The sequence below is a fragment of the Perca fluviatilis genome, chromosome 14 (genome assembly GCF_010015445.1).
Source record: "Perca fluviatilis chromosome 14, GENO_Pfluv_1.0, whole genome shotgun sequence".
Classification (NCBI taxonomy): domain Eukaryota; kingdom Metazoa; phylum Chordata; class Actinopteri; order Perciformes; family Percidae; genus Perca; species Perca fluviatilis.
In genome coordinates, this window is record NC_053125.1 from 27,643,407 (window position 1) to 27,669,647 (window position 26,241).

At 38.2% G+C, this 26,241-nt stretch overlaps 2 protein-coding genes across 4 annotated transcripts in view; both read left to right on the forward strand.

Moving 5' to 3' along the window:
• Positions 1-23,684, forward strand: part of LOC120572197 (high affinity immunoglobulin gamma Fc receptor IB-like) — an 83,113-nt gene extending 59,429 nt beyond the window's left edge. For all 3 annotated transcript variants that reach the window (XM_039821392.1, XM_039821395.1, XM_039821396.1), the window contains exon 9: positions 21,931-23,684. The gene's annotated coding sequence lies outside the window, so the exon portion shown is untranslated. The remainder of the gene's footprint in view (positions 1-21,930) is intronic.
• LOC120572201 (high affinity immunoglobulin gamma Fc receptor IB-like) lies at positions 17,018-20,116 on the forward strand. Its single transcript, XM_039821400.1, has 6 exons — positions 17,018-17,077; positions 17,187-17,249; positions 17,641-17,904; positions 18,929-19,339; positions 19,475-19,576; positions 20,063-20,116. Exons 1-6 carry the CDS (start codon positions 17,047-17,049, stop codon positions 20,080-20,082), a joined length of 891 nt encoding a protein of 296 aa, XP_039677334.1. The 5' UTR covers positions 17,018-17,046; the 3' UTR covers positions 20,083-20,116.
• Positions 23,685-26,241: the final 2,557 nt, after the last annotated feature.

Here is a 26,241-nt window from a genome sequence, read left to right on the forward strand (position 1 = left end):
CTGACAGACAAACTTTTTCGGCTTAGAATTACAGTAGGAACTGCCAAAAACCCCACGTCAACTCCACAAGCCAGACAGGCACACTTCCTCAGCTTAGAATTACAATAGGAACCGCTAAAATACCACTACCTTGCCGTCTGAACACACTTCATTGGCTTAGAATTACAGCAACAATCGCTAAACACACTGCAAACTCACAGTCCTCTCTTCCCGATTAACAGCCCCTCTAGGGGCTTTAAAATGTGAAAATATCTTTATTATTTAAAGTGATATTTCATGAGACTCCACAGATTTTGTTGCCATCACTAAGTTAGTCCAAGTTATTTTTTTTTGTCTCATTTGTCATATATATCTAATGTCACAAGCCAAATTCTATCAGATAAAACAATTGTAATATGAATGACTATTTGCTTAACTCTTATGAACATTTCTGTTTCTATTATTGAGAAGGCGAGAAAGCAGAGTTGGTGAAGAGAATCGCACAACTTCAAAAGGAGTTGCTGAAGACAGAGGAAGACGGAGAAGATGTCGTCAGCACACTGATGGAGTTGAAGACTGAACTGGAGAACCAGAGGGGTCGACTCAAAGAGCTCCTGGAGGAGGTGGAGGGGGAGCGGGAAGTAAACAAGCAGAATCTCCAGGCTGTGGAGAAGGAAATAACAGAGCGAGAGGCGACGTTTGACAAACCGGAGGAACTACTAAGACGAAAGGAAGACCTACTGCGGGCCCAGTGGAAACTGGACCAGACAAAGAAAGATAATGAGAGACAGCTGCTCAACACAGAGAGACTGCTGGAGGCAATAGAGATCCAGGTTAATAAATTACACCGAAAGAAGGAAGTAGACTTTGGGTAAAGTACTCGGAGGGAAAAAAGTAACTAAGTGTAACTTAAAGCCACCAAAAGTCTCTAAAAGAAACTTTTTTTATGGAGCAAATTATTACTGTAGTACTCCAGGGAACGGCCTTTAATATAATACTACAGATGAATTGATTCATGCTCCATTCCTTACTCAAGATACCGGATGAGAAGAATGCCTTTATAGGTTTAGACATTTTAAAATGCTTGATTTATTACAAACATTTTACTTGACTAAGTAAGATTGTGGTGTGAACTTGTTACATGTTTGACATTACCATGTAAAAAAATCTATTTTAACTTGTCTTTTTTTTTACTTTTTTATACAAACATATGTACATTTGCTATATAAAATGCTTTTTGCAATGAATGTGTGCCGCTTTTGTTTCTGTATCATCCGGTCTGTGGTCAGTTGATTTAGTGTGCAGCAGAGAGTAAGAAATGTGTGAACATTTTGTACAAGCCTTCATCTCCTGAATGAAAAACAAATTCCAATCAACATGAAATGGTGAAGGGTGCTAAAGGAAGCAGACGCTCAGCTCCAGTGTACAGTTCGGAGACTGGCCTAAGATTAAATATTAACCAGTCAGTGCTGTTCACTCTAATATAAAAACTACCTATTGCTACCTATTCTGGACTATGCAGATATTATATATGCTAACACTACGGCCACTTGTCTACATTCTCTTGATGTGATATACAACAGCCTGTGCTGATTCGTCCTTTGCTGCCCCTATAGGACACATCATTGTGTAATGTATGAACAGCTGTCCTGGCTTGCACCCTCAGCCAGAAGAAAATATCATTGGCTTCAGTTCACTTTTAAATGTATTTACTTTCAATATCCATATTATTTATCGCAATATTTAGTGCCTTACAGTTCACAATATAGCCTTCGTCACAATGGACAGATCTTCTTTACTGTCCCTAGAGTAAATAGAGAAGTTGGGAAGTAAGCTTTCTGTGTTAGAGCTCCTTGTGACTGGAACTGCCTTCCTGCATCTATTCGCTCGCTTACGTCTTTTCCTCTGTTCCGAACTGCTCTGTTAACACATCTTCAGAATACTTGTCTATGTTTCTAGATTTTCAGATTTGTAATTAATATGTGTCATGTAATGTATGTGTGTAGGCTATATATGAATGAGCTTATGTACATAAATGTCCATTGTGATGTCAACTTTGTCAGTTATATGTGGGAATATTGTGTTATATGTTAAATTAGTCGTTTTTCAGACATTCTACATGTGATAGGGATGGGGGTAGGGATATTATTGAGAGCTTATGTGTGTGTAGAGTGTGCATGTGTGTTTTTTATTATGTTTGTTTTTCTGTATTTTTTTATTTTTTTTTATTTTTTATTTGTTTTCCTATTTGTTTGTATCTACTCTGTTGTTCTGCTGTTCTGTTGCTCTGTACATGATCCGGAGGACCCCCATGAAAACGAGATGTTGCATCTCATGGGGTTGATCCTCTAATAAATGTTATAAATAAATGTTTATAAATAAATAAATAAATACAAACCAGCAGCCTGCAACTCCTGACATCTAGTGTGATGTTGTTTGCATTGTATTATATTTAGTTTTCTACATAATTGTAAACACTGGACTTAAATGATTTCCTACAGCTGTGGATGGACTTTTTACATTCTACTTAAGGATCAAAGCGTAAAAGCAGGCATTCTCAAAATGTTTGATACTTCAAAGTTTTACTAGTATACAAATATAACAAGCAGATGTTCATACAAACCTGCACAAGTGTCTTTGCCAGTTTAAGATCGTCCCGTGCCCACGTCATGTAAATAGCAAATGCACCTGCCCCCATCTGTGCGATCATAGGTGTGCTGGTCTTACAGGGAGGTGTGTTCAGGTGCATTCTTGGCGTATAGCTATCTTGAGGCAGCAGAAAGTGATTGCGCTATTGACCAACAAAAACTTGGTCTGAAGTCAATAACGCAGCATTTCATGGTTATTTTAACAGTGCATTAGTAAAATGCACCTAGGTGCACACTCAGCAGCACACAAACATGCAGAAGATTAAAAATAAAAATATAAGAATGTGAAATAGTATTATATGATCTGCTCACGCACTTTCACTTCACGCATGAGCACATCAGTTTCTACTTCTGAAAATCTCTCATTACTGCTTAGCAAATCCTCCATAACAGCAATGTGCCAAGGTACAAACGCGCCTGGCTTTTAAAGTGAATGGGAGATGACACTTGGATTGGTTTATTGCATGTTATGCCAGAAACACACCTGTAAATTAATTAAGAAACTACGTAGAACCATTTTGAACCGTGCGCCTGGCGCACTGACACTATTTTCCGCCATTAAACTAGCATTTTATAGTGGATTTGTACATGCCCTACAAGCACCTTAGATCGTTAGCTCAGTTGGTGGAGCAGGCACCCATATATAGAATTTTACTCCTCGACCCAGTGGGCACGGGTTCGACTCCAACCTGCAGCCCTTTGCTGGGTGTCATTCCCCCTCTCCCCGCTTTAATTTCTTCAGCTGTCCTTTCAATAAAGGCCTAAAAAGGCCCAAGAAATAATCTTAAAAAAAAAAAAATAGGGCCATATTATCAATGATTTTACTTCCATCACATAATTAATTCAAAACATACAATACTTTTTTTTAAATATCTCCTCTTGGTATAAAATGCTATCAGTCTGTACTTTAAGGAAATATTGTTGGCCGTTTAATGACACTTTATTTGGTTTCATTGTTTCTATGTTCATAGTTCTTTTTTTCCACAACAGGGGATAAAGCTGAGTTGCAGAAGAAAATTGTATTGCGTGAAAATGAATTACAAAAGATGACAGGAGAACAGGAAAAGATGGTTACCACACTACAGGAACAAAGGACTGCCAGAGGACTGGAGGACTGGAGGAGATGAGAGATCAACTCAAAGAACAACATGAAGAAGTGGAGACAGAGAAGGAGGAGAACAAGAGGAAGCTTCAGTCAGTGGAGAAGGAAATAACAGAGAGAGAGAAAGTTATTTGACAAACCAGAGGGATTATTAATAGAAAAGGACAACCTTTTAAATGCTGAGTGGAAAATTGACAAGACAAAGAAATTATGAAAGACAGAATATAAATAAAAGTAATTGGTGGAGTCAATAGAGTTTCAGCTGAATAGAATGAATGTTTAAACATTTTATCTATTTAGTTTGAACTTTTTAATGTTCAAATCTGGGTAGATTAGCCAAGCAGACACAAAGCATTCAGAGCAAATCAAAGTCACCAAAAGTCAGCAAACATGTCATTAATACACCATGGAAGTGGCTTCAATGCAAAACTACAGATGAATTCATGTATGCATGCTTGGACTAAACAAAAATAATTAAAGGTCCAATATGTAATATATGTACTGTAATAAATCCAAAAATAACACCAATGCCTCATCGGATATTAAGGAAAATGAGCTGAAATACTATCTTTTCTGACAACAATGCTAATGTCAATATTTTTTCTTTTTACATTCCGTGACGGAATTTATGTTTATGTTTTGGCCTGTGTGTTGTTATCAACTGCCCAGTTTGACAGCCAGGCCGGGTTGCCAGATATATCGTAAACCCAGCACGCTACAGCTGTAACGGTAGTACAGCCATGAAAGCAGCAAACAAATGAACAGGATCAACAGAGACAGATTCAGAGACAGAAAAAGGCATGTTTCTAACAGTTGCGTGACCAGAGACGTAACAAACCCCTGGTAAATATTGGAGATGTATTTGAAAGATGGAGACAGCTTAGAGCCCAAAAGGATGCAGAGTTGGCTTATTTCCTCCTGAACAGGTAATTTGTTACAGCCACTAGGGACGGGCATTTTATGTCATTTCAACATTTGTGTACTCACATTGAATTATATAGCTGGAGTACCAGAGTTGGTTGCTCGCAAAAACAATTGAGACACAGCCAGTAAACTGATCTTGACTGGTCCTGGCTAGTCCTGGCTAACGCCGCACAACGCCTGCTAACCCTTGCTAACCCGCTACTGCAACGGTTGGGGACCAGGCAATCAATCAGTTTACAAAGTGTAGTTCAGCCGAGTCGGCGAACGGTGAGTTATTTAAATGATTAACCTTGGTTAGTTTTTATAACATACATGTAAATAATGCTGCATAACACTTTATTTGTCTTCATCGGCACACATATTACAGTCAAGCCTTTTTTGGCTATGAAATTCGGATCCCCATTAGCTGCCACTAAAATAGCAGATGCTCTTCCTGGGGTCCACACACAAAACATAACAAAAAACATGTAAAGCAAGACATATAACACAAATAACTCTAGATAAAAAAAGTGTGTAAGACAAGTAATCTTTCAGGCTGTTTCCAACAATGCTGCTTCAAAATATATAAAGGAAAAAACATTAAACTGAGAATCCAAGATATAGACATAAAATAGTGCAGAAGTTAAAATGGGAATAAAATATATAATAAAACTGTTATAGCGAAATAGAACTGGGACTTACGTTTCCATCTGTACATGCCATAAGCAGCTATAATCAAACTTAAAGCCATATCAACCAGGACACCACCCAGGCTCATGTGGTGACACACTGTGGAAATGGATTCAACCAAATCAGCTGAAATGACAGCAGAACAACACACCATTCACTTTCCAATAAAAGTCCAAATATCTTCAGGTATGGCTGCTAATTAAGATGCATGTTTTGGTTCTACAGAGCTCGTTGCATCTTTGTGATCTTTGCTAAAAGGATGCCATGTGCAGAACCACGCTTTACTAATGCAAAACTCTTATTTAGGCCTATGTAGTAACTACAAATGTAATTGGGCCAGATTTGGAAATGTATAAAATGTGACATTTAGCTAATTAAAAAAAACTACAATTTTTAAATTTTAGAAGTTGACTTAAAAGTTCTATATTTCACATTATGGGTGAATTTAAGACCGATAATATGTCCCGTGACCATTCGAATACAAAACATATACTACTGCTACCTCCACACGTGTGTATCAGCAGAAGGATGAAGACGGTATCAAGGGGCATTGATCCACTGACGGCCATGAATGCAGGTTCAAAGAACAGTCCATCTGTCATGTTCAGCTTTGTGCGATTCTAAAAGAAATAAACCAGCTGTAAATTCCAGAAAGAGTGTGGAATATTGAAGAAAAAAGTGGTATTGATAGAACAGGCAAAATAATCATGACACAAAGTATTAAGATTGCACTGATGTGTTAGGATGTTTGCAGTAGATAGGTCAAACCTGAGGTAGTGTGGGAGTTAAATAACAAAGTTAGTCTGGATCAATGGAAGTATACAGTATTTTCAGGATAATTGCCTCACATCCCGCACCGGATGTCTCTCACCTTCCAATCTGTGTGTTGCCATTCTCAAACTCTGTTCACTCGAACAACAACAAATAAAATTTGAGCTAAAAGCCAAAAATGGCAACTTATAAAGAATATTTGGATCATGCAGGTCTGCTTGGTTCTTTCAGGAAATGATTGTAAAGATTTACAAAGAATATGTTTACGCATTCGCTCTCTGTAACTGGGACGTTTTGGGACCGATTGGTGGGATTGCTGTGGATAAAGTACTCACGGTGATACACTTGTAAGAGCTAATGACCATTCATCCAGCAAATTTAAATAGCTCATGTTACTGTAATGTGTGAACAGTCAACATCATTTCATATTTTATGTGGCATTTTCTTTTGCAGGGTGCATATATTCCACCAAAACAAGTTCCTTCCTTGGACTATTTTGCAGAGACACCGTGGCGTCTGCGCTTAGCGCAGCGCACCAAGTCGATTGTGATTGGTTTAAAGAAACGCAAACAACCTAGAGAACTTTCTCCTCCTGTCTTTGAATGTATCTATTGTGTAGCCAGATGTTAATCCACAGCCCTGTGGCAATAGGGCTGGCAATGCAAGATTATAAATAAGTTAATACTTTTAAAGACATGACATGTAATGTACACCCTCTCTACGCAGGTGTTTAGTCATTAGGAAAACTTAATAATAGAAGAGTGAGAGAAAAACATTAGCTACTTTCCTTTTCTTAGAATTATTTTGAGTTATTTTTTGGCACTTATTGAATGCATTTGCCATCACAGCTCTGCAGCTGATCAAGTGTACAGCAGCCCGCTGGTTTTCAAACTACCCAAATTATTTGAAGTGGCTGCTCAAATACAATTCAAGTCACTGGTACTTGCCTCCTGTGCTGTGAATGATTCAGGCCCTCCTCTATCCAAGACAGGGTTAAAACCAAACACCCCAGGCCATCCACTACGCTTTGCTACTGCCAATCGGGTCCCTACTTCCACACTACAAGACTACAACAGCTTTGAATAAGAATTGGCATAATAAATGTAATATACTGTATGTTAAAAGTAGAGAGATGAAAGGAAATGCATCAAACGCCCCTAGCAGGGTGCAAGCCCCTGTTTATATAAACATATAGCTATTTGTTGATTTTACTCTCTTATGCAAGTTTTTCTCCCATAAGGCTAGTGTTTTTATGCAGCCATTTTGCATTATCAAAAAAGCAAATTGAGCATTGTCTTTACAGTGTGTAGGAATTCAGTTCACATAAACCATCTGAAAAATGTCAGTCTCTCTCTTTTACCTTTGTACATTGTGGTTGGATTTTCCTCGTCGATGTGCGAAACTCCTCCTGTTCCATCAATATGTTGGGCACATTTTCCAATTCTTTTTCCTTCTGTGACTGTTGAAACTGTGTATTTGTCTCTGCATGGTCCATTTTCTCATCTTTTGGGAAATAGTCTAAAATCAAACAGCACACAAAAGCACAGCAGCACTGTAATAAAACAGTCCAAATTTATGTGGGAGGGCAAAAACAGTAACGTAACAGCAGCAATAAGACATTCACTCAAACCTTTCATTCCAAAGAGCAACATAAACCATACAGTACAACACAACCAGACTTCCATAATGTGATCATAAGTTTTTAAAATATGTGTATCAAACTGTGACTTACAATTCACTGTAGCCAAGGCTGCAGCAGTAACAACAACAGAGATGATGGTACGCATGACAGTGATAATATAATATGTAGCACTGGATGCAGCTGGAAAGATAAAACACAATATAATGTGAGACTTAAAGTCACTTACAGAAACATTATAACTTACATGACAATGGGTTAAGAGTAATGTTTCTACAAAACTGAAACTGCTTGCTGCAGACAGCATGCATGCTGTTGAAACTTTTATCTTTTTAGTTTGGACTTTTTAATCTACAAACTCATTGTGCATTTTCCAAATCAATAATATTTAGACTGGAGTTAGAAACTTATTAGTTGTACAACTTCAATAGAATGAGCAATTTATGTAGAAGAGTTAAAAAAGCTTCCCTACCCACTTTGTGCACGGCGATCACAGTCCTCAAATGAAATACCTTGTACTTTGATCCCAGTCAACTGTAATCAGGTAAGGTGTGTTGACTTGTGATTTTCCCGCCTTTGTGCTGCAGCTTTTACATAAATAATTATATTCTTTGACAGCGTTAAAACGTTCTCATTTTGCAGCAGGAAGTCACACATTACTCCAGTTTTATCGACACCCTGCTGGCTCCCTCTCACTTTTAAGACATTTTAACACTTTTAACTTTTGACATACAAGGCGTTGTATGATCTGCCTCTCTGTAACAGAAGGGCGGTGCCCTCTGTCCAGAGACAGACCTCAGATCTTTAAAGCAGGGATCTTTAATGTAGCTGTTGTTGCTCTCTGAATTTGGAGCAGCATCTCACAAAGTCTCCGAAAAACAAAACAAAATCTTTTTAAAAAGCCATCCTTGAACCTGGTTGTTTTCTTTGGATTTTCTTAATTTTCTAACTTTAAATTTTGTGACATGTGCTCTTGTCTTCATTCCTTCTTTACTGATCTTCATCCTGTAAAACACTTTTTAATGTCTGTTTTTAAAAGTGCTGAAATGTTTTTCTATAACTTGTAACAATTGGCAGTAACCTCCTTTCAAGAAAACAATGACGTTGTGTTTAGTTGCGATTCTTTACAGTAGAATCAAACACTGATACGTTTCACAGTGAAGAAAGACAAACTTCCACAGAAGCTTTTTAGATTTGATTTTATTTAGATTTTTTTAAATACCTAAAACAACCAATTTCGAACAAAAAACTGTGACAATACTAAATGCCAAACAATTCAAATCTCAAAGAAGCTCAGTTCATATGGTTTATCTCTGACATCTTATATAAACACCCATATATGTTATTAAAAATCTTATCCCCATAAACATTTTTGTCTGCATACAATCCGTTATATCTAGTTGATTTTATAACATCCATCATAAATGAACTTCAGCTTTAATATTGTACACTGTATTGTTCATTCATTTTCAAGCAACACTTAATTATTTTTTTAAGTCCAAACATGCATACATGAATTCATCTGTAGTTTTGCATTGTAGCCAGTCCTGGAGTGTACTTATGACATGTTTGCTGACCTTTTGGCTTTCATTCTTTGATCCTTAAGTAGACTGTAAAAGGTCCATCCACAGCTGTAGGAAATCATTTAAGTTCAGCATTTACAATTATGTAGACAACTAAATATAATACACTGCATCACAATAGATGTCAGGAGTTGCAGGCTGCTGGTTTTTATATTAGAGTGAACAGCACTGACTGGTTAATATTTAATCTTAGGCCAGTCTCCGCACTGTAAACTGGAGCTGAGCGTCTGCTTCCTTTAGCACCCTTCACCATTTCATGTTGATTGGAATTTGTTTTTCATTCAGGAGATGAAGGCTTGTTCAAAATGTTCACACATTTCTTAATCTCTGCTGCACACTAAATAAACTGACCACAGATTGGATGATACAGAAACAAAAGCAGCACACATTATTGCAAAAGCATTTTATATAGAACATTTATACATCAGATCCTTTAAAAAGATGAGCTAAAACTGATGTTCTTACATGGTAATGTCAAACATGTAACAAGTTCACACCACAAACTCACTTAGTCAAGTAAAATGTTTGTAATAAATCAAGCATTTTAAAATATTTTAACATATGAAGGTATTCTTCTCATCCGGTATCTTGAGTAAGCAATGGAGCATGAATCAATTCATCTGTAGTTTTATATTTAAGGCCGTTCCCTGGCATACTACAGTAATAATTAAGTTTATCCTTTAGACTTTTAGTGGCTTTTAGTTACACATATTTACTTTTTTCCCTCGGAGTACCGGAGTCTACTCCCTTCTTTTGGTGTATTTTATTAACCTGGATCTCTATTGGCTCCAGCAGTCTCTCTGTGTTGAGCAGCTGTCTCTCATTATCTCTCTTTGTCTGGTCCAGTTTCCACTGGGCTCGCAGTAGGTCTTCTTTTCGTCTTAGTAGTTCTTCTGGTTTGTCAAACGTCGCCTCTCGCTCTGTTATTTCCTTCTCCACAGCCTGGAGATTCTGCTTGTTTACTTCCCGCTCCCCTCCACCTCCTCCAGGAGCTCTTTGAGTCGACCCCTCTGGTTCTCCAGTTCAGTCTTCAACTCCATCAGTGTGCTGACCACATCTCCTCGCTCTTCCTCTGTCTTCAGCAACTCCTTTTTGAAGCTGTGTGTTTCTCTTCACTAGCTCTGCTTTCCCGCCTTCTCAATAATAGAAATAGAAATGTTTATAAGGGTTAAGCAAATAGTAATTCATATCACAATTGTTTTATCTGATAAAATGTATCTTGTGACATAAGATATATACGACAAATGAGAAAAATAATATTTACAAATATTTTGGACCAACTTACTGATGACAATAAAATATGTGCAATCTAATGAAATATCACTTTAAATAATGTCAAAGATATTTTCACATTTTAAATGATTAACCCTCGGTTAGTTTTTATAACTTATACATGTAAATAATGCTGCATAACACTATTTGTCTTCATCGGCACAACAATTACAGTCAAGCCTTTGTTGGCTATGAAATTCAAATCCCCATTAGCTGCCACTAAAATAGCAGATACTCTTCCTGGGGTCCACACACAACAAAACATGTAAAACAAGATGTATAACACAAATAAGTCTTGATAAAAACGTGTGTAAGACAAGTAATGTTTTCAGGCTGTTTCCAACAATGCTTTTCAAAATGTATAAAGGAAAAAAAACAGTTAAATGAGAATTCAAGATATAGACATAAAATAGTGCAGAAGCTAAAATGGTAATAAAATATATAATAAAACTGTGATAGATAAATAGAACTGCTACTTCCGTTTCCATCTGTACTTGGCATAAAAGCAACAGTGAGTTGGTGTTTTGCAGTAAAATATGTTATTGCTGTAACCAACAACATGCTGTGACTTACGTTTACATTTATACACAACAGCTAGAACACCAACAATCAGGCCAGCAGAACCACACACCACAGCCTTGGGAATACAGTCAGAAGTAAATCCTGCTGAGGAGGCAACACCTGGGAGTGAGAGAGAGCAGACATAGTAAACTCATATGGTAGGATCAACACTCAATTCAAAGTGTATCTGAATAATCACTCCCCAGAATAGGAAACCTTTTGACTTAGGTTTCTACCAGTGGTTGTTTAAAAAAGGCGTAATGATAGACAAAGAAAACTAAAGTTTTACTGTTGTGTGTGTGTGTGTGTGTTAGTTTGTATGACAAATGATGATAAACAATTAACTAAAGTACTCACTTTTCATCAGATCATGTGACACAGGAGGCATACTGGATTTCTGAAAAATTATTTTCTGTAAACAAGCAACAAAATGTAAAAAAAGGAATAGATCATATGGACAGGAAAAGCAAAAAATAAAAATAATCACAATTATATTGCTTGTTAACCAGTCAATAATAAAGTAAAGTTGAATCTTAACCTGACTTACTGCATTTTGTATCTTTTTATGCAACAAATCCACTTAAACCTGTTAACAAAATAACTGCAATTGAGGTAATGTACCCATGTGTGAAGGAAACCATGATTTTCATTTACAAATAAGCAATGATGAATGTTTAATAGTTAAAAGAAAACAACAAAAATGAATGTTAAAATAGCGTACCTGTCGTGTGTGTCAACAACTCAGCTCCACTCGGAGTGCAGTGATCGAAGTCATCAAATAAAAATGATTTGTCCTTTTGGTCGTCGGTGTTGCTCACTTTGTTTCCTGTGTGCTGCAGACCTGGCTTTTTGAGTTTTCAATATATACATAGATATATACTTTATTCATCCCGAAAGAAATTTACAGTATATTTACTGTATATTTATTTCAGTCAGAGAACTCACGTTTCAAATGTTTTTGACAACAACAGAACATAGTTAGAGTTTGGTGTCTAGACTCTGACCTAATCACTCCCCACAGATATGTTTCCATTAGCAACGTCCTATCATGGGGCAGGAGATGTCAAGGGACATGTACACACTGACTGGAATATCTTGCTAACAGGAAACAGACTGAGCTGAACATTAACATCCTTTTAAGTCTCAAGTTTAACTTGTGTGCTTATCAGCCTATCAGCTGCATGATAGGCAAATTTCAGTCGTATAAAGTCCTTTAGCCTACAGGTGTAATGAAAGGCCATTGGGACAATACAAACAGAGCAGTTACTTCAGGTATCTTTGTAATGTTTAGCAGCCCAGAAGTGAAAGTATCTGAATGACTGCAGAGGGCAGAGTAGGACTACTTTGACATGTTTATACTGCAGGATGGAGGATACTTTCTCTATTATGTAATAAACATATCCTACTATCATCAATACAAAGATCATTTCATGCATTTATGTCAATCCCCTGAGAAATCTATAAAAGTGAGAACTGTCTCTAAGTGTTTGAGCAAGACATTAAGTACTGATTTAGAGTTTGAGAGAACTCTCCTGGTTTATTTTGAAAACAAGTTCTATCTTCCCAAGAAAAATATCAAACACTATCAGTCATTTCTGCAAAACGCCTATAAGGACTTATGTTTACATTTAACTGGCAAAGAGCTCTAGTGGCTGAGTGAAATATGACTGGAGCAAGTAGTGTCACATTGTTCCAGAGCCTCATGTCTTTATAGTGAGAAGGTTTGGGTGGATGGAAAGGTCATCAAATTGTCAAGAGATTGACCTATGTTGGGGATTAGGAAGGTACAGAATCAATTATTGGCAATTTATCAAAGTTGTTTTATCAATATTAATAAAGTTATGAATATGTGTATTCATAACTTTACCAAATTGACAAACAATCAAAACGGGGCACCACCCTTAACCTGACTCGCCGGAGATGGATCGGCTCGCATTTGCTCGGCATATCCATCTGGGAACTTTCCGTTGCAGAACTTTTTGGGAAGGGGGGAAATACTGGTTAGCTGATTGGATGAACCATCTGTCTATCACCTATGTTGGTGATAGACGGGCCAAATCAACCAATCAGATCCCGACAGCATATGAAAATACAACCACAAGCCCCCCTGCTGCTGCAGGCAAAGCATAGCCTGTTAGCTCAGCAAGCAGAACAACAATGTCGGTAAAGGATATTTACCTATGTGTAACAATAATTTAGGAATAAAAGGCACCATTTCAGGTTCCCGGACCATATTCTAAAAGAAGGATCCAAGAGAAAAAGCATTAGCGAGCGGCTAACAGAATTAGGGCTACCGCTGTCTGAAAATACTGGTTAGCTGATTGGATAAACCATCTGTCTATCACCACCTAACCCACCTCAAAACCAACGCTGATTGGCCCGGTCGTTTGGCGAATGGCTCCAAACTTTCTTTACCTCAAGATGCCAGGCTGATCTGCGAGTGGAAAACTGGAGCTCGCGAGATCAGGACGGTCTCGCGAGGCAACACCATCCTGGAATCAAGGACCAATAACTGAACTGTAAAAACAAAGTTTCATAGGTGGTGTTCTTTTTGAAAATACAGATCTTAATTAATTTGATTAATTCTAGCTTTCTTCTTAATTTTATAAAGTGAACGGTAAGGGTGAAATTCGAGCACTGACCTGTTCAACCAGCTGTTACTACAAAATACACACAAGTAATCACAAACAACTGCTCTTTAAAGTGTAATAGAATTTATTTAACTTCCAAATTATGAATTGTCAATCAATAGTTATTCAATCAATAAACCTATTTACTTGTTACAACTACAACAAAGGCAAGAACAAGTAAACGTGTGTCTGTGTGTGTGTGTGTGTGTGTGTGTGTGTGTGTGTGTGTGTGTGTGTGTGTGTGTGTGTGTGTGAAAGAGAAAGAGGGGATGTGACGTGATCACGTGGGTAACTAAGCCACGAGATCAAGATGGCGGATGAAACCTCAAGATGTAAGGCTCTTCGTAGTTTTAGCGCAAAGGCACAAAATGGCTACTCAAGACAAACTACACAAACAGGCTATTTAACCCCAAGATGGCGGGTAGTGAAACTTGGTTGCAATACCGGGTGACAATGGGGTGACCATCAGCTGATCTGTGTATGTGTATGCGTGTGTGTGGTAGGTTAGTGTGTAAAGAGGAAAGCAAAGCACACTTTAAAGAAAGAAAGACACTTGGAATCTTGACTTCGAGGGAGTGATAATAACCAATCTTCTCGTTCACGCAGGACTGTAACCTAACTTGACGTTATGGCAGGGGTCTGAGAAGTTGTCTAACGAGGGGAATGTTTCTTATCCAGCCTCTTGTGGGCCGACAGCTGACTTCTTGCGGCAATAATAACCTATCCTTCTGTCTACGCAGGGCCACGAAGGTAACAGTCCTTCGTCGTGGGGCCGTGGTTTGAGTGTCGAATGGAAGGTTGATTATCTCGCTTGTACATTAACTAACTTCTCCGCGGGCGGGAGATAGCAGTGTAGCATTACAGTTTCAATAATCTACAGTATCAAACACAACATACAGTATATCAACAAGTACCATGATCCAGTACTTTCCACAGCAATAAATTGGACTCGGTGGTCACAATCATATTAATAGTAAGACCTTTGCAACAGTAACACTTACTAATTAATCACATTCAATGCAGTAACAAGTTGCAGCAATAGCGGTTAGTGACATTAATAACACACACCTATATATCTCTGCCCATAAACTTCAGCATCCTTATTGTGTGTGTTCCCGTTTGTTTGGTCCTAAATGCTCCGCGGTAAACAAAATGGATCTGTCTCTCACTTGTCAGGGATTTACGCAAAAAATGGTTACTTTTCCAAAGGCAGCGAAGAACCAGTTCTGTCCGATTTCTTCATTGTGCAGAGATGAAACACTGATGCATGTTTCCACAGGATCCAGGGTGTTTCCTGAACACCAGAAATAGTCCACTCATCCGGAAAATGAAACTATTTAATTAGAATACCGTTTGACTGACTGCGCGCCCTTCATTCAGCAACAGGGTTGCAATCGAAAAGCACAGAGGAGAGCACCCTTTAGCAGCTTGCGTGGAGTGGATGACAATGAGAAGTGGGTGACCAGAGTATTTATATCCCCGGTCACCTGGGCACGGACCCCTGCTGCATTCAAGGACCCCGGCCAATAGGGAATCAGAGTTCTTGAAGGTGACATGTAGGTGTGAACTACACTTCTGTAGTTCTTTTAGACCTCCGGCCATCTTTTCTCATGGAGGTGTGACTTTTAGGCTTTTACAGTTGCATGGAGGTCGCATTCTCTTAGTTTGAAAAGGTCAATCAGGCCGCATGTGGGACATGTGGTTTCCTTTGTTTCAGAGGTCACATGCTCTAAGATCTTTGTTTAAAAGATAGGGTTTAACCACACTGCTCGGTTCTCAAGAGAGGTCACTTCTCATTTCCCTTTTCCTGCCAAAAACAGTGTTTTCTTTTAACCATATTTTACCCAAAACATGATATTTCCCTGGTTTTGATGGTGATGTTGATTTCCAAAAGTTTTGAAGACACTCACAGAGTTTATCCACCTGCTGCTGTGGGCTGGGCATCAGATCAGAAAACATATGGGCAGTTACAGACTATGTATTTGTTATTGGTCCTCGTGAACACACAGCTAGTTTCAAAACTGTTTATAACATCTCTTCAGTCTGAACAACGTGGATCTTTGCTAGAAAAACACGGTATGTGTTTATTCATTGATTTAGATTGAGAACATCGGGTTTTCGATTAAAACGTGGTTCTTTCGCTCTGATTATTCAGCACTAAACCAGCAATAATTCAAACTGGACGAAGGACGCTCTCCATAAAAGTTCTGTTTTTCTTTTTTTTTCTTTTTTTAACACATTTGTACCCGGAACTGAAATTTTGAATTTCCTTTGGTGGACGTTTTCTCTGGGCTTGTCTGAGTACAAGAAACTTCCAAAATCAGTAGCTAAAAAGTGGATTTTCATTATCATACTATATTTATTCTTTTGTCACATGGAACAGCTGTTTTTTTCTATATATTTTACTATATTTCAGAATAAAAACATAAAAACCCAAAGACTTGATAGAGGGCCCATGATGAGAATATGGCTGTATCTCGGAAACTACAGAGTACAATCAAGTATATGTATCTCTGATATTCAAATGGAAGACATTTAAGAAACACAATGCTAGCGATTTTGCTTTTTTTTACGCAATCTAAAATGTTCAAAGTTGTACTGTTAGATACTTAACCAAAGTATATCTGTACCAGATTTCAGGACTTAAATAACACAGAACAAGAGGGTTAATATATTAGTGTTGACTCTGTCTCTGAGGACAGCAGTGTCCGCCGCCTGTATACGTGAAAGGTACTGTCTTTCTGAACTATCTTTTTAATAAACTGTCTGTACACTTACAATGTCCGTAATGCTTCAGTTTAGATGTAAGGACCTCATTATGCTACGGTTGAAGTGTGGTGCTATTTTGAGCCTTGTTAGTGGTATAGAAATAGCGATTTCTTTTACTTTTACCTCGTGGCCCGACACCATAAGGCGTTATATAGTTATAGCGTTTTATGATAAACTGGTCACAACGATTAGCATGAAAACATATCCCAGAGAACGGTGACTCGGTACCCATGTGTAAATAACCCCTAGGTTCATTTTGTGAACCTGCGGGATTTGTCCTTCAAGGTTAGCCACCTGTCTTTGACCTCTAATACGCACACTTGTCTTTTTTTAGGATTACACCAGTGATATTATCTGCACTATAGCAGTTCTGCCTCACATAGATATTTCTAGATAGACATTATTAAACCAGAAATAATGCAGACAGGAAGGGGAGGTTCTGATGTACATCATGTGTTGTATTTCAGTCTGTTGCTCAGTCAGTCAGCAGGAAGACAGCATGGAGGTCACAGCTCTCTGCATAAGACTGTGTGAGTACTGACACTTTGTATCACTATTTTTCTTAGCTTTCCTTTTGCGCCAGTGGACAAATATCTGTGTTTTTATTTGACAAACTGCTCTCTTCATGTGTCTCTCCAGGGATGGACATGTTGGTCCTGCTGCTTGTAAGAGTTGACCACAGTTACTTTGCTCAGAAAACTAGTAAGTTGGATTTAACTGATTAGCTGCATACTCAGCTTGAACACTCAGTTTGTGCTTAGCTGTGTGATATTCTGAATAATTATCTTATTTTTAACTGCTGAAATGTCTTTTGTTTATACCTTAGCAACAAAGAGACCAAGAAAGCTGAAATATGTAATAATGACATTGTAACCACAGTACTCTGAACACAAGCAGACCAAATTAACCTGCTGCTCCACAAACCGCTAAGAGTACCTTAAAATGTAGATGTTTTAATTATATGCTGTTAATACTAATGTAATGATTTTAGTATTTTTTGTAAATGGTAGTCTAGACCATGTCTATATGAAAAGTGTCCTGAGATAACTTGAATGTTTGATTTGATTGCTCACTTTCTGTGTGTCCGTTTCAGATGTTGCTTTTCCTCGTGTTCTTCCAGACAGACTGCAGTTTTTTGAATATGAGAATGTCAGTGTGATCTGTCAAGAGTTAGGTGGTTTGACTGAATGGCGAGTGATGAGGAGGCTCAATGAAAGAAGTCCAACAGATTCTTACACCTGGCAGTCATCAGCACCATCCTGCACAATTTATCCCACCTTTAAACGTCACAGTGGAGAGTACTGGTGTGAAGATGCAGAGGGGAACAAACGCAATGCTGTCATCATCACCATCAATCGTATGTTTGCAAATAAGAGTTTTGGTTTATTTGACATAGTAAATTCATTTTAGCATTTTGAAAAAAGTTCTACATTTCAACAATAGTACATTTTAATGCAAGTCAAGAGACATATTTAGGACAATAGTATGAAGAATTACCCATGTGCAATCTTGGCTGCTAACTTTTTTTGCCACCTAAAAAATTACAAGTGTCTACTTTTTATGATAAAGTTTCAAAGTGTGATGTCTGTTACACTTGAAGTAGAAGGCAGCCATGTAGACAACTGTACCCAAATTTCTGAGCTCCCAGAAATCCAACTGATAGTCCGAGAGCCAGTTTAAGGATCAGATAAAGGAATCCCGCGTTGTGACCTCACACTGCACATCAGACAACTGTTCAGGTAGAAATTAGTCCGGTTTGTTGGGGAAGACAAATTTGGGGCTAAAGTAGGGCTTCATCTGTGCAGTGTCTGCACGGCTTAAGAGACTCATGGTGATAAAATATTCTCTAGCACTTCATTAACTTTCTCTAAAAGGCTGGCGTTAGGAGAAGGAGGTGAAGAAAGCCGTACACTTGAAATTCAAATTAAAGTTTTATTTTTTAATTTGAAGAATTGTATATTGACTTCAGAACAAAATTCACTTCTAAGTGAAATACAGTATATATTGAGTAGGAGGATGACTGAAATACAGTCATATGAACTAAAAAACAACAAAGGTCACAGGGTAAAACTACAATGTAGAAAGATAAATTCAAGTTAAGCAATAAACAAGAATGCATCCATCCCACATTGCACACATACCATATTTAAAATTAAACAGAATAGATAAGCAATTTCATTTCCCTTAGTTTGATTTATTCATTTCCCTTTTAACCATTTCCTGCTTGAAAAGTCCTTTAAAAATTAAGGGTTACTGTTCCTTTCAACAATATAATTCATGTCAAATACAGGAATTGTCCCTTTTTTCCCTTTTCAGAGACTGGTTGTTTTCCACTAAACATACATGTTCAACATAAAATCTGTTTTTCTCACACTGACCAGCTGGTTCTGTGATCCTGGAAGTTCCTGCCAGTCCTGTTGTGGAGGGAGACAACGTGAGTCTTTATTGTAGAAAGAAGGATTCTCAGTCAAATCACATAGCTGATTTCTACAAAGATGGATCCAAACTCGGGACCTGGTATTCAAACAACATGACCATCCAAAATGTTTCCAAGTCTGATGAAGGACACTACAAGTGCAGCATCTCTGGAGCTGGAGAATCACCACAGAGTTGGCTGACTGTTTCAAACGAAAGTAAAGGTGATGAAGGCATGTTTAATAACTCCATTCCAGCAGCCGACGAAGAGACCCGTCCTTCCAGTCCTTTCAATCTGCCCTCCCTGCTCTGGATTGTTGTGTTGGTGGCTCTGATGCTGTTGGTGATGGGACTTCTTCTCTGTAGGAAACACAGGGGTAGAGAAACACTGTCTCACAGAAATTACCTGTACATATTTACTTCAGTAAATTACTTCATTGATTCACATCTCTCTTCTCTGCTTTTTTACCTCCTCTGCTCTTCATTCTGTACACGTTCCTGTTCTTCTCTAGTTTTTCTATCAATGGCATTTTGTCTATTCTGTTCTCCAGTATTGGGCTGTTTGTCGTCTGGAAAACCAACACCAGGATCGCACTCACCTGCAGATCCTACAGGTGAGAAAAAGCCAAGTCGTAACATGGCAAACATCATATGCAAAATGTTAACATATTAACACATTGACTGCATGTTAACAAACTCACTTTAAAGTCTCACAGCTTCAATGGCCTGGTTATAAAGTCTTCTTTCCATTTCTCTTTTTAGCTACAACTCTTTCAGACACTTGTTTGCAATGTAATATGTCATATGGTGTATTTATGTTCATTAATACCTGTGCAGGTTTTAACTGATATGTTAATCCATTTTGTGCTGTACTGCTTTACTGGCACTTTTCTTTTAGAGAGCCCCTGGAATTTAAGTTCAGTCTTATAAGGTTAGGCCAGATTTTTTAAAGTGGGTTTGCTATGCCCCGCCCGCCCTGTCTTTGCTATATAGCCTATATGCTACGCTATATGCTGCATATCGATGAAAGATCTATGCCCATTATTACGTTTTTCAGATAAAATACAGCATAAATGTCCGTTTTCCTTATTGAGATTCAGGAGAGGACAGTGTCGCTTGATCCACATAATGCAACATACGCTGTTGTCAAAAAACAAAAAAGAGAAAGGTACATTATACTGCTTCTACTTCCAAGTTTGTGCAAAATCTGTTGTTTTAATTATGTAATATTTTAAGTGATATAATGCTATAGTTGCAGAATACATTCAACCCCCTTTAATTATGATTATACAGCTCAACAATGGAAACAGCTGTGAGAAAGTGTCTGTTTCTTTCAGTGTCTGATGGTGACAATGCCGGTGATCCGGACCTTGTGACATATGCTGTTGTTAAAAAACAAAGGAAGAAGAAAGGTAGTTTATATTATGTCACTTCTGCTTTACTGTTTACTGATTTACTTCATTTCAGAGTAAGACTTAAGCAAGTCTGTGATGCTACATGTTGTCTTTAGTAATAGACAACGCTACAATTACACAGAATATTCAACACCTTGTTTAGGGAAGAACTAATTTAGTAATTAAAAATATTTGTAAGTTTAGAACTTTTACCAGCCACTAACATTCTCTTTGCAACATAAATGTCACTAGTGTTAAGAGGTGATACATTTAAAACTGCAATACTAGACCTACATATTTTTAGATATCTGTCTGCACACTGCACACTGCATTTTCTTTCTAATAGGTACTAAATGGTTTCAGCTGATAATTTGATTCTCTCAGTTATAAACCACACGCAAAACCACACACTGAAACAAAGCGCCCATCGGAAGCTTTAATATAGTTGTCTGCGGTACAAGAGGCTCTGAGGTTTTACACTATAAGATGGAAAGTTTTAAAGAAAATCCATTGAATGACTAACAGCTGTATGTAACGTCTGCAGCATGCAGTTTTTTTTTGACCTTTAAGGGACAGAATACTTCATAACCTGAAACAATCCACATCAAACCACAACAATGCTTTATAAAATGTTGGAGCATAATGAAAGTCCCAAATTTAATGACATTTTAAAGCTCTACAAACAATCTTACAATAAATTCTGTATCACGTCGTATTTGTTTTCCTAACAGAGCCGGACCGGTCCGTAGCAAGTTCCAAGCAACGTCTAACAGACGACAGTGTCATCTATTCTTCAGTCTACTTACAACAGGTAAGGCTGACAATGACACAGAATCTCTTTCCTCTGAAAATGTAAGTACATGCACTCAACTGTGTTCAAACCACAAGGTTATCATAGCACAGCCAAGCTGAGGATATGGAGAGTTCAGTGAAAACTTCCCAAAATCAATTGGTTTAACAAAGATGTTGACCTGGTGACCTCATGTTTTCATTCATGCTGCTGTTTTACTTACAGGGAACTTAAAATGTTATCTTGCTCTCCATATTGTGGAGTTTTACTGAGAGAACTCTTTGGTATCTTAACAAATATAATATAAAATATCTTAACAACTAACCTACTAACTTTGCTGATCCCTTGACTTTCCTCAAGTGCCACCATGAAATTTTAATTTTGTTGTTTTTCATTTAAATATCTCAACAATTATTTGATGGATTGCCACAACATTTGGTTTAGAGATCCATTTTTTATTGATAGCATGATGATTAATGATTCAGATTGTGTCTGTGATCTGCAAAACTATTTCCCATCAGCCTTGCACTTTGTCTTCACTGCTAATTACCAGACATGAGCATGCTAACAACTACGATGGTAAACATGATAATCATATTATACATATTCAGCAACATGTTAGCATTGTCACTGTGAGCATGCTGCGTACAGTCTAACAGAGGCTCTAGCGTGGAGACTCTTTTTTTCTTTTTGACAAACCATAACATAGATGAGGCCATATGAAAGCTCAAATGACTTACACTCTATTTTATGTGACTTTTTCTTTAACCTGTGTGTTTTACAGGCCACATATACCCAACTGAAGGACTGAGGAGGTGGTCTGTTCAAAGCTCTACTTCTGTATTTCAGTTAGGAAGTCCTACTGTAAAGTCACACTTTTGAAATCAATTACAAAGAACATTCGGTGTCTTTCCGTTATCAATATTGTATCTTTAATCATAAAGTGACCAGTGATGTAATTTTCAAAAATGTTTAAAATCTCTTCAAGGTCTATAAAACCAGCAGTGAATTCACAGAAACAAAGTTTATGTTGAAGTGGTGGAACAGCCTACACTATTGTTCCTCTTCATGAGATACATTTCTTTAATGCAATTGTATCTCTAAAATGTAACTTTACTTTAAATGAAGACTATAATGTTATTGCAGATGTTAAAGGAGATGAACATATTGTGAAAATTCAGTTGAGTTGTAATGAGCAGAGTGGGACCAGAGCATTTACAGAAAAGAAGCTCTAGAGTGAAAGACAATGCCCCCCACAAAGTCTACTGAATAAGAGTAGAGCATAATGACAAAGGTTATTGAATGAAAGTAGAGCTTACTGAAAACAAAAGAAGAAAAAACATGAGAAAGCCGACGATGTGGTGTATGCTAAGTGACCTAGTTTACAGTCATATTCCACCCACTGTACATTGTCTGAAACCTTAAAGTAATCACCCCTTCTTTCTTACTATTTCACACGTGCTTTGTGTTTAAGTATGCTATGTTTGGTGATTGCACCACTTTCGAATATATAGCCGATGACTTTAGTATTACACTCTTAAAGTGTTTTTGAATTTTGTAAGCCTTTTGCATTCAGCATTTTGCATTTAAGTAAAGTTAATTTTCGGTTACTAGGATAAGTTATTTTTCTGTTTTATCTCTGTATCTTTTATGTTCTTACTGTATGGATAAAAGCATTGTGCACCAAAAAACGTATCATGGTTTTAAACATTGCATTGGAACAACTGTCATGAGACAGTTGAACGTAGCAAGCTAACAGGGGACGGAAAATTGTGGTTAAGCATTTAGCTGACAGAAAACTGTAGCTGCTTCAGTTCGAGCATGCATACGAGGAAGACAGGATATGTGGCCTCATGCAGGTGGTTATGACGGTTTTCGCCTCTACCTTGCTCATATCTTTTTTTAATACACTTTGGTCAAGACGTTTGTAAGATGGCTCCCTTGTCCCCCTCTCAGGACGCTGTATGATGTGTGTGATAAGGGGATGGCAAGTCAGTTCGTCAGAGGCTTTGCTACTTTTGCTCTTTTCTTGGAAAATAACATCAGGCCTACACTGTCTCCCTCAGATGATGAGCACTGAATAACGTAATGACAATTTAATTTTCAATAATGAAAGTGCAATTTACACTTTGCAACGATTTGGTAAAATGTTGTCTGTAAACTAAAACTTGGTGCCTACTGAACTTGAAACCACAACCTGTCTCTACATTCCGACAATTGAACTGTAGTTGACAAGGGCGTTGGGAGAGATCAGCAGAGATTGAGGATTACGCAAGGTCAATGTGAAGCCAACTCCTAAATTTATTGTAGCAACTTAGAAACGCTAGGCAACATTCTGAGTGACTGAAACTTTAAAAAGTCATGCTACCAAATTTTCGGATTAATCATTTTTAGTTGAATGAGCCCAGGCATAAGGGTATGTAAACGACTTAAGAACGCCCCCCTCCCTCTCAACTGCTATATATTTTTTTCTCATTGTTTGGCTGTACCAATATATTATCTACTGATTGTTGAATAAAAAATACGTAAGAACCCAAGAAAGAAGGTGGAAAATCAAGAAACCAGAGTTCAACAGCCAAAGGCCGAGGAGTCCTTAACCCGGTGCCCCGCGCGCGGAGGGGAGTTCCAAACCCCCACCCTTTTTTCAAGTATTTTCAAGTGATGAGCCTCAGATACCCTGTGTACGTTGATAGATATGTGTGTGTAGATGTAGAGATGTGCATAAGATAGGATTTCTCTACGTAGTGAGGCAGGTGATGTTGGAGGCTCGAAATCTCAGCATCAAACAGGCTAGTAGATGCCAAATTAGAAGAGGCTTGACTCACCTTCGCCCCCCCCCCTTCTCGGCTTACTTCTTAGGATAGGAAGCCAGGGTTCTACAGGCAATTGACCGGACGAGTTTGTTGGGATCAGTCAGAACTGGATGCTTACAGTTTTTTCCAACTGCTTACACACGTTTTGAAAACTATGTCTCCTTTTTTCAAAACTCTACACACAATTCCTAAAACTGCACACACAAAATGCAAAATGCCTCACATCTCCTTCAAAATAAAAACACTGCATTCAAAATACCATAAACACATCTCAAAATGAAGCATTTGCATCAAATGGCAAACACTTTCTTCATAATAGTAAATTTTTGGATATACCATGTACACACTGTTGTTCTAAATCTAAAACTCTTTGGTCTTTCATAGGCTTATAGCTACATTTACAATGTTCTAGAGAGAAAGTAAATCTGCGGAAAGTGGTTGAAAAGTGCACTGTAAAAACTATGTAATGTTACAGCAAAACAGAAAATATTTATTGGGCACAACGTTACGTCTGTAAGAGTAGCTCAGTGTTGTATACAGTAGCATGAAACAAGAAAATACAAGTACAAACATATGTAAACCAAAGGTATCATTTTTATGCACACACACATATTTTGTATGCACTTTGTGCAAAACAAAGTCTGATTGATTTGTAATGCTGAAATAGTCATTAGATAGTTGCATGCAGTATGGACGCCACTATAAAGCTACTCAAGATGGGCTTCCTCTCCTGATCTCATCAGAGATGGCTCTCCTTCTTACTCTTCTTCCCTCCTCCTCCTCCTCCTCCTCTCCTCCCTCCTCCTCCTCCTCCTCCTCCCTCCTCCTCGTGTTATCCCCTGTCTCTCCCTCCTACTCCCCCTTTGCTCTCTGTCTATTGTTGGCATCCATTGTTCAAAACAGGTAATCTGACCTTTGACCTATGTATAGGCCTATACTAAAGCAATGATTGGTTAGTGTTCAGTTATGACATAATGTGTTTGCAAATGTGAGAAGTGTGTGTGTGCCCTGGTAAATAAGTGTAGCATTTTGATTGGTTGTGTTTAGAAATGGATAGCAAGTCACTTCCTTTTAGATTTTTGTGTCTTAGGTAGAGAATTGTGTGTAATGTTTTGAAAAAAGTGTTTTATGCAATTGAAAGCTGAGTGAAAGGCTGAGAAATAGCTTATGGTTTTGGAGATTTGCTGTGTAGTTTTGCACTTTGAGTGAGAGGTTTCAAAAATCGTGTGACATGAAAAGATTTTGTGTGTAAGCAGTTGGAAAAAACTGTAAATAAGGGCAACGGGCCCGCCAGCGCTGAGTCCGTGAAAAAATAAATAAAAACCGTGATCTCTGTGGCGGCAGATTATTGAACGTGCCGTCGCCGACCGGGCAGGCCTCGGTTTTGACTCTTTTTAAAGGGGCCGACCCGGTTCTCCTTGCCACTGTAAAACTTAGCAAGGCGGGCTGTGACACCCGTGCGCACTCTCTCTCTGATGAAAGGTCGCACAGGGCATCCCGTTATTCACAGAATATCACATCCCGTTTGACAGCAGAAAAGGTTTCAGTTCTTTAAAGCTCAGCAGTGAAAGTAAGGTTTTAGTTTCAGATCCTCTGAGTTCTTTCTAAAGTACCACGATTACATTGAGGGGGAGAAATCAACTGGAGATGAGGAAGCAAAGTGTTAGCTTCTGCACCCAGACAGGGTTGTTAAAACATGGGAATAAAAAGAAATGGCTGCAATGTTTTTTACCTACCAAAGACATACAAGGCAGGGTCAGAGAATTTGAACAAAAAAGCAATATACATATTCTACTGTGAGGAATGGGATTACTTAGGGACCGTTCGGTATTTATGGAATGGACCACCGGAGGAAAATAGGGGAGGGTCATGTCTTTTTATTCTTTGTTGATGGGAGGGTCATCCAATTCTTTTTAGCCTAGGGGGGAGGGTCACCCAACTTTTGTATTCATGAGAACAGCAAAATTTCAAAGTGGCTTGTTTGGTGCATATTTATCCATGTAGCTCCATGTAGCTTTCTCAGTCATGGCCCCTATCGCTAGCAGATGGGTCCTTCCATGTTTAGTCAGCCAGACAATTTGAGCTGTAGCTTTAGAGCCCGTGGGATTTTCCAAACTGAATAAATCCTGTCGCACCTATACAACCTTTGACCTCCATCCCGGCATAGTGACTCACCTCTCACTCTGTCTCTGTCTCTGAGTCCCAGTAAGATGGTGGACAGCAGATAGGAGCTCCCACCACCAGGTAACATATCTGTCTGGAGACAGACATGAGGGGAGCTG

Excerpts from the sequence above, each read along its gene's own strand:
- LOC120572201 (XM_039821400.1), top strand. The coding sequence starts at position 17,047 with ATGGAGGTCACAGCTCTCTGCATAAGACTGT. Across the intron at positions 19,340-19,474 it reads TCTCTGTAGGAAACACAGGG|TTTTTCTATCAATGGCATTT; the intron begins GTAGAGAAACAC and ends GTTCTTCTCTAG. Across the intron at positions 19,577-20,062 it reads CTCACCTGCAGATCCTACAG|GAGAGGACAGTGTCGCTTGA; the intron begins GTGAGAAAAAGC and ends ATTGAGATTCAG.